This window comes from Carcharodon carcharias, chromosome 2, assembly GCF_017639515.1.
Source record: "Carcharodon carcharias isolate sCarCar2 chromosome 2, sCarCar2.pri, whole genome shotgun sequence".
NCBI classification, from domain to species: Eukaryota; Metazoa; Chordata; class Chondrichthyes; order Lamniformes; family Lamnidae; genus Carcharodon; species Carcharodon carcharias.
Window position 1 is genome coordinate 86399927 of NC_054468.1, and position 7747 is coordinate 86407673.

Genomic DNA, 7747 nt, shown 5'->3' on the forward strand with positions numbered 1-7747 from the left:
CACTTCATTTCCTAATGAATCAATAGCAGCGATATTTACTGAAAATGGCCCCATTTCCATCCAGGAGGTGATTGGCTCTGGACAGGTTTACTTAACATCGACTCCACTTCCAAACGCACTTTACCACCAGCTCGGCTCAGTCAGGTGAGTGAAAATCTGAATTTATTCTGTGTACAGTTAATGCATGGTTGCACTGGCTGGAAACAATCCACTTTTAATGGGCTTTGATTTTTTTTATATTATCTCACTGCTTAAAGTATGAGATGTCAATATGGAAATTACGGTCCAGTCAGCCCAATGTTTGTGTGGGTGACTAGCTAAGCATTAGAAATCAGAAAGTGATGTGGGATCTTATGGAGGGAGGGGGGGGGTGGCGGTGCGGGTGGTGGGGAGAATGGGGAGGGAGCAGGGAATGGGGAGGGAGCTCTTTACTCCAACCACTTAGTCCCCTGCCCCTTCAGCCTTGTGATAAACTGCTGATGAGTTGAGATGCCATTAAGACTTTCAAAGTTTCCAGTATCTTTGCCAGGGGGCTGGGGGGATAATAGATTATAGACTTTAAAGGTGCAAATTGTGCAGACCAGCAGTGCATCACCAGCACTGCGGGGAAATACAGCCACTGGCAGCCATCTTAAAAACAGATCTTCTCTACAAAGGCTTCCTATGAAGAGGTATCAAATATATCGACTTATCATGCAGAGAATTACATGACACCATTTTGACTCCTTCAGTGATATTACCATGGCAACATGTTTCCTGGCAAAGATGTACATATCTCTGTTTCAACCACAACAACTTCTGTTCCCCTTAACTCTGCCCTAACAGGTAATTTTCCACTAGTACACAAAGAGGTTTTGCAGCTGGAGATGTGCATAATAATAATGACGAGCTGACATCAGAGAAGGACTTTAATTTGGTGTTGGTGTAAAACCTGTTTCTAGCCATCCAGGTGAAAATTGCATTCATGTTGGAAAATTCTCCCTCTTCTGTGTATTCATTCGGTCACTTGTTGCATCACCACCCTCTGCCTTTCCAAACCCGCTTCTTTTGAAAACCTTGAGATAGATCAAAGGAGAAAGGAAGTCTTGTCAGCAAAATCCATTGTAAACATTGTGGCACTATTCAAATAAACATGATGCAACAACAACAAATTCCATTTATATAATGCCCTTTAACACAGTAAAACTTCCCAATACCCTTCACATGAGGGTAATCAAACAAAATTTTTACACTGAGCCAGATAAGGAGACATTAGGAGAGGGGGCAAAAAAGGTAGATTTTAAGAAGCATCTTAAAGGAGAAAGAGAGATGGGGAGGTGGAGAGGTTTAGGAAGGGAATTTCAGAGCTTTGGACCCAATGTAGAAATGTATAATTTGAAATAGGAGAGATGTTTTCAAAACCTTTATCAAAAAAATTTTCTAACTTCTCTTGATTTTCCTTTTCCCGATTCTCCTACATCCGTTCCAATTTTATGCAATTCCCGCCAGCCAGGATCTACAGCTTGCAACGCAAATTTTCTTGTGTGGAACCCCTGAAAAGTATTGTCATATTCCCGAGGACTAATGTTTTCTACATTACAACAATCTCTACATTTCAAACATCCTTCATTGGCTGTCAAGTGGATTGAGACGTCCTAAGGTTGTGTAAGATGCTATATAAATGAAAGTTTTCCTTTTCTCTTGTAAACATTGACACACTCCACTGAACCCCTGGGTGGAATCACACATTCACGAGCACCTCATTCACTGCCAGCCCAAGGGACATCATTACTCACTCTCTCTCATACACACACCCTCATATCTCCATCTGGCCTCATCTCCTCTGGAGACTGCCTCCTCAGCCCTCACCATCTTCAGGCCCACTTACACAGATTAACATGTACTCCCACACACACCTTGGGGTAACCCCTGCCCCAGTACAGCCCTGCAGCCTCTTCCCTTGCCTGAAGCCACTTCTCCCCTTCCCCAAGCAAACCCTAGCCCTGCAGCCATTCAAAAGCCACCCCGCCTTATGACTGGTCTGGTAGGTAGAGACCTGCCCGTGAGACCCCTAAAGGTGATGTGGTGCTGCCGATGAAGCTTGGTGCTGATGAATGTGAGTACTGCCCAAAGCAAGGTAGATAAAAGTGCAGCTCCCCAGGTGCATGTACAGTTGTGAAAGATGCCAATGTGATGCTTGGATGATCCAGGTGGGGGGATGATTCTGGCGAGCTGGGCTTATCATGACATGCAGATGTATTACAGTGAAGTTCCCCATGTGCAGCGGCGAGAAACATGGCCCACCTTTGACAGGCAGAGTGGGCGATTGCAAACTGCTTTCACGACGTTGTGAAACTGATTTTTGGCCTTCCCGCCATATTGTCTGCTCACACCTGCCATGATGCCCGACACCAGCGGGCATGGAAAATTCCGCCCCCTGTTGCAAATACTAAGACACTTCCTGGGACCCCCTGAAAATACTGTCAAACTCCTGAGGTGCCCCTTCAATTATTGGCATGTTCCTGAGGATCCCCTGTGAATATTAACACATTGCTGACGACTACCTGTAAATATGTACTCAGCTTCTGCAAATCAAGGGGCTTAACTGTCAAAAATCCCCTTTCCTCCAAATTTTTGCTGCCAATGTTTAAATTCCTATAGCCAGTATCAGATGTCCATCTCACCCTTCATCAAAGAGCAAGCTTCCAATGGTTGACATGTGCCATGGGAGGAGTGTATAGTGAGTAATTCATTAGGCCCGGCCTTGGTGTCCTCTCAACCTGCTAACATTGAGTAATTAGTCCTAAACTGCCACCTTGGTGGGACCAAACAGAGGAGGCTCAGCAAGAATTTTTTATTTAATATCAGCAACATAAGAACAAGAGTAGGCCATTTCATCCCTTGAGTCTGTTCCATCATTCAGTTAGATCATGGTTGATCTGTACCTTAACCCCATTTTTAAAAATTTGTTCTTGGGATGTGGGCGTCACTGGCTAGGTCAGCATTTATTGCCCATCTCTAATTGCCCTTATTCAGAGGGCATTTAAGAGTCAACCACGTTGCTGTGGGTCTGGAGTCACATGTAAGTCTGACCAGGTAGGAAAGGCAGGGGCAGGATTTTCCCTTTGTCGGGCGGGCACGGTGGGTGGGCCGGGGAGTGGCCGTGAAATGGGCCACTGTCCGCGATCAGGCCCTGACCGCGATTTCACACTGGCTGGCCAATTAACAGCCAACCAGCTTGAAAGGTGCGCTGAAAGTCTAATGAAGACCATGAAACCACTGTCGATTGTTGTAAAAACCCACCTGGTTCACTAATGTCCTTTAGGGAAGGAAATCTGCTGTCCTTACCTGGTCTGGCCTGCATGTGACTCCAGACCCACAGCAATGTGGTTGACTCTTAAATGCCATCTGAACAAGGGTAATTAGGGATGGGTAATAAATGCTGGCCAGGCCACTCATATCCCATGAACAAATAGAAAAAAAGATTTGGACAAAGGAAAATAAAGTTTTAATATGTGACCCCACATGCGACTCAGTCACATGAAAAGGAACATGTTTCAAATGAAGTGGAACATTTTTAAAAAGTTTTTTACTTACCATTGGAAGCCTCGTCCTGCCCGTGGATAAGATTTCTTAAAAATTGCAAAGGCCACCTGGCCTTTTCGCCCACCTGCCAACCGAGCGGTTGAGCGGGCAGTGAAAAATACAACTTAATTAATACTTTAAGAGCCTTATTAGGCTTCTTAATTGTTGGTGGATGTGCTGCTGACTCTCGCACGGACCCAATGAAAGATCACGAGAGCGTGCGATGACGTTGGGACGCTTGCCTGCCCGAATGACACATAAAGTCCTGCCCTAGATTTCCTTCCCTAAAGGACATTAGTGAACCAAATAGGTTTTTCCTGACAATTAGCAATTGCTTCGCGGGTCATCATCAGACTTTTAATTCCAGATTTTTATTGAATTCAAATTTCACCACCTGCCGTGGTGATTCAAACCCCGTTCACCCTGGGTCTCTGGAAAACTAGTCCAGAGACAATACCACTACACCACCACCTCCCCTATTCACCTTTGCTCCATGGTGTGTTACCAATCATTCAGGGAGTCTGAGATGCAGTGGCAACAAGCACTTTTAAATGCATGTTCTAGTCTGGAGCCATGGATAGTGACGGTAGAGGCTGCAACATTCTTTCCATCACATGGCTGCCATTGGCATGTGTTGGAAGGATCTGCAGGACAATACTCAACCTGTATGGCCATGTTATAAATGCACCGTCCTTGGCCATCAAGTCCTAAACTGGAACTTGAAGCATGAGCTTCTGGTTTAGAGGCAGGGATGCTACCTATTGTGCCTTAAGATGTCCCTCTGCTCCATATTCCTTGATAAACATACTTAACAAAGATCTACGGATCTTAGTAACCTCTTCCTGATATATATTGTCAATAAATTCATCAATACATGCTTTTTAAATATAAGTAATAAATAAGTTTTAAAAATAAATCAACTGAAATGAGTGTTGGAAAAGGGAATATCGTAGGCAATTCTAATTCTCTGTTACTGTTTGATCTTGGAATCATTTTGCCCGTGAATCCCTCTCTTTAAAATTCCCACAACGTTAAAGACTTGATAGCATTTTGTGCCAATATTTCTGTTAAATTTCAATCAATGTTTAATTCGCAGGAATCAAGAGGCGAGTATCAAATGGGAAATGATGCCCTCAAGTCTGCCAACCTAAGACAGGGTTAAAGCTGAATATTGACTGATGAAGAAAAAATAGTGTAGAGTAGAACAATCATGTGACCCAATGCGACTGGCTGAAGTTCCCTTTTGTAACTCAAGCCCCAAACCCAGGGGAAAGTATATCAGCAGTCACCGATTGGAAAGAATGTAAAAGATCTTGGTAACAACACCAAACTGAGAGGTTGGCATTTTTCAATACTGGCCGCATCTGACTGGAAATGCAATGGCTTTTCTTGAGATCAATGTTTCTAATTTCACTATGATCTTGTCGGGCATTAGGCTTTCCAATGCCACCAATGACAGTGAGAACTGCAGCGTCTCAATTAAAGGTATCCTTCATCAGCGTTTAAACTTTTTTCTCATCTCGGTAGCCTTTTGCCTCGCAGGCACGTTGTTGGCCAACCCACTGCTTCTAGTGCTTATTTTGTTAACAAAAAGGTTCCGCCGAGAAACGAGGTATCTGCTTCTGGCCAATATTTTGGTGTCTGATCTTATTTTCCTATTCCTTAACAGCTTTATAGCAATTAGCATTGCAGCACAGCAGTGCATGCCCAATCTCCTTTGTGATGTTGCAGTAATTGGACGAACTATATCTGACTTCAGCAGTGTCATAACCATCACTGTTATGGCAATTGATACCTACATAGCAGTTAGTTTACCACTGCGCTACTTGTCGCTAATACACCCGTCACGAACTGTCAAACTTGTAATTGTGATTTGGATTCTAGCATCAATGTATCCACTCACTTTACTAACTGGGATCCTGGCAAAACAGCCGGCTCTCACTCACGGCCACAAGATGTGTCTCATATTACTGACCCCAGATTTGTGTCCTTTCAACCACCAGCTGATATTGGGTATCAATATTTTCCTTGTGTGCAGTGTTTTGATTTGTTTCTTAATGGTATTGTACTGCTACGTCATGCTGTACTGCAAAACCAGGAGCTCAGGGATCTGGGACAGTCTCAACTCCAGGGCACGAATGACCTTGCTGATACATGGGATCGTGCTCTTCCTGTATTTTGGCCCCTGTTTGATTTTTAGCTTTGAGATTGTGTTCAGTGACTCACACCTTGTCAACCCCAGCACTAGAATGTGGCTCTACAGTGCCAACATTCACATTTTCATGATGCTCCCACGACTGCTGTGCCCTTATCTTTATGGCCTGAGGTACAGAGAACTGGCAGAGGCAGTCAAGAGGCTATTCATCATCAGAACGTGTTGTGTACATGCAATAAACAGATAGGGGCCCAGAATTTCTGCAGAGGGCTAGTCCGTAGCGAAAAAAAAATCTTTTTTTGAATGTGGGCATCACTGGCAAGGTTGTTACTGCCCATCACTAATTGCCCTTGAGAAGGTGGTGGTGAGCTGCCTTCAGGTTGGTGTGTGAGTTGGAGGAGAACTTGGAGGTGATGGTGTTCCCATGCACCTGCTACCTTTGTCCTTCTAGGAGGTAGAAATCGCAACTTTAGCCCTCTAGGTGTCCCATCGTAGCTCCAGGCTGCCATTCCCAGTAAAGGGGTCAGGTGTCCGGCAGGATGGGTGCTTGCTCGTGCATGGGCTGTTCAGCAGTGTCCAGCCTGATCTACCAGCACAACGCTGGAGCACACCATGCTACTCTCATTGTAGACTGAAGGTCCAGTGAGACCCAAGAAATAGCATCTTCTCCAGATCAGCTCTCAATGGAGCAGATGAGGCTGTTGGGGAGGTGATCAATTCCCCCTGAGATTGATGATATTACTCAAGCAAAGATTTGTTTGTTTTAATGGGACTTGGTGATACAAGATCTCCTGGGATTCTGCCTTGACCCCAAGTGGAGTTTTAAGGTCACAGTTTATTTTGGCTGTTGATACTGTTGTTCCTGTCTCTCCTCAACTAGGGTGTGTCTTAAAGCTTGGAGCAACTGCCAAAGACCAATGTGGACAACCATGTAACATTCAAAGTTGGTTGATATGTTTGAAAACTGTCCTTCCTTAAGGGCTACTGTCCAGAGCTCAAATCTGGAACATATTGGTCTGTATCTTAAAATGCTGTTCTGATTTTTAAAGAATATTTTACTGGAAATATTATGAAGAACTGTCATAAAAATTTAAATATGTTTAATAAATTACTGGAAATATGGTGCTTTGTATTTGTATATATAGATAGGCACACATCGGTAAACCACCTATGATTATGCTCATGATAAATTCGAGAATGAACGGTTTATAAAATCAAAAAGATTTTATAAGCATATGACACCCGAGGCTGCTTAATGAAATTGGTGATGGAGTCACTTTTTTTGGTGAGGTTGCAAATCTGAACTCTGGATTTGCTGGGTTGACAGGTCAATTAAGTTGTAGATATTTTGGCTCAGATCTATCGAGCAGTGGCAATGATCGTCGGATTGCTGTTGCTCTTGTAAACTCAACACTGCTGTGCATTTCTATCGGGGTTCTGTGCTGGCTTTTACAGAAATGCACAGCACTGCTTCCATCGGGGAACTCCGTTGGAGGGGGGTAGAGTCAGGGAATACAGGATACGCCCCCCTTTTACAGTATCTGCTGCCATGGGGTAAATTGAAATGTCCAGTATGAATTTTAGTGAATTGATGAGTGAATGGGTGAAGGGGTAGTATGGGTAAGTGGGTGAAGTGGGTAGGTGGGTGAGGTGGATAATTGGGTAAGGTGAGTGAGGTGGGTCGCTGGGTAAGTGGGTGAGGTGGGTAGGTGGGCGAGATGGGTAAGTGGATGAGATGGCTCAGTGGGTGAGGTGGGTAAATTGGTGAGGGATAAATGGGTGAGTTGGGTAGGTGGATAAAGTGGGTAGGGGTAGGTGAGTGAGGTGGGCAAGGTGGGTAATTGGATAGGTACATAAGTGGGTAAGTGGGTGAATTGGCTAAGTAGGTAGGGGTGGGTGAGATGGGTGAAGTGGATTAGTGGGTAGATGGGTAGGGGTGTAGGGGTTGAGTGGGTAATCAGGTCGGGAGAGGTCAGGACAGAATGTTAGGTGTTTCAGAAGATAATTGGGTGGTCTGGAGGTGTAATT

General features: G+C 44.4%; 1 protein-coding gene across 1 annotated transcript; it reads left to right on the forward strand.

Moving 5' to 3' along the window:
• The first annotated feature begins 4943 nt into the window (after nucleotides 1-4943).
• On the forward strand, nucleotides 4944-6031 carry LOC121287753 (probable G-protein coupled receptor 148). The gene has a single exon (XM_041205653.1). It carries the CDS (start codon nucleotides 4944-4946, stop codon nucleotides 5964-5966), a length of 1023 nt encoding a protein of 340 aa, XP_041061587.1. The 3' UTR covers nucleotides 5967-6031.
• Nucleotides 6032-7747: the final 1716 nt, after the last annotated feature.

Coding starts and splice junctions, on each gene's coding strand:
- LOC121287753 (XM_041205653.1), top strand. CDS start 4,944: ATGGCTTTTCTTGAGATCAATGTTTCTAATTTCACTATGATCTTGTCG.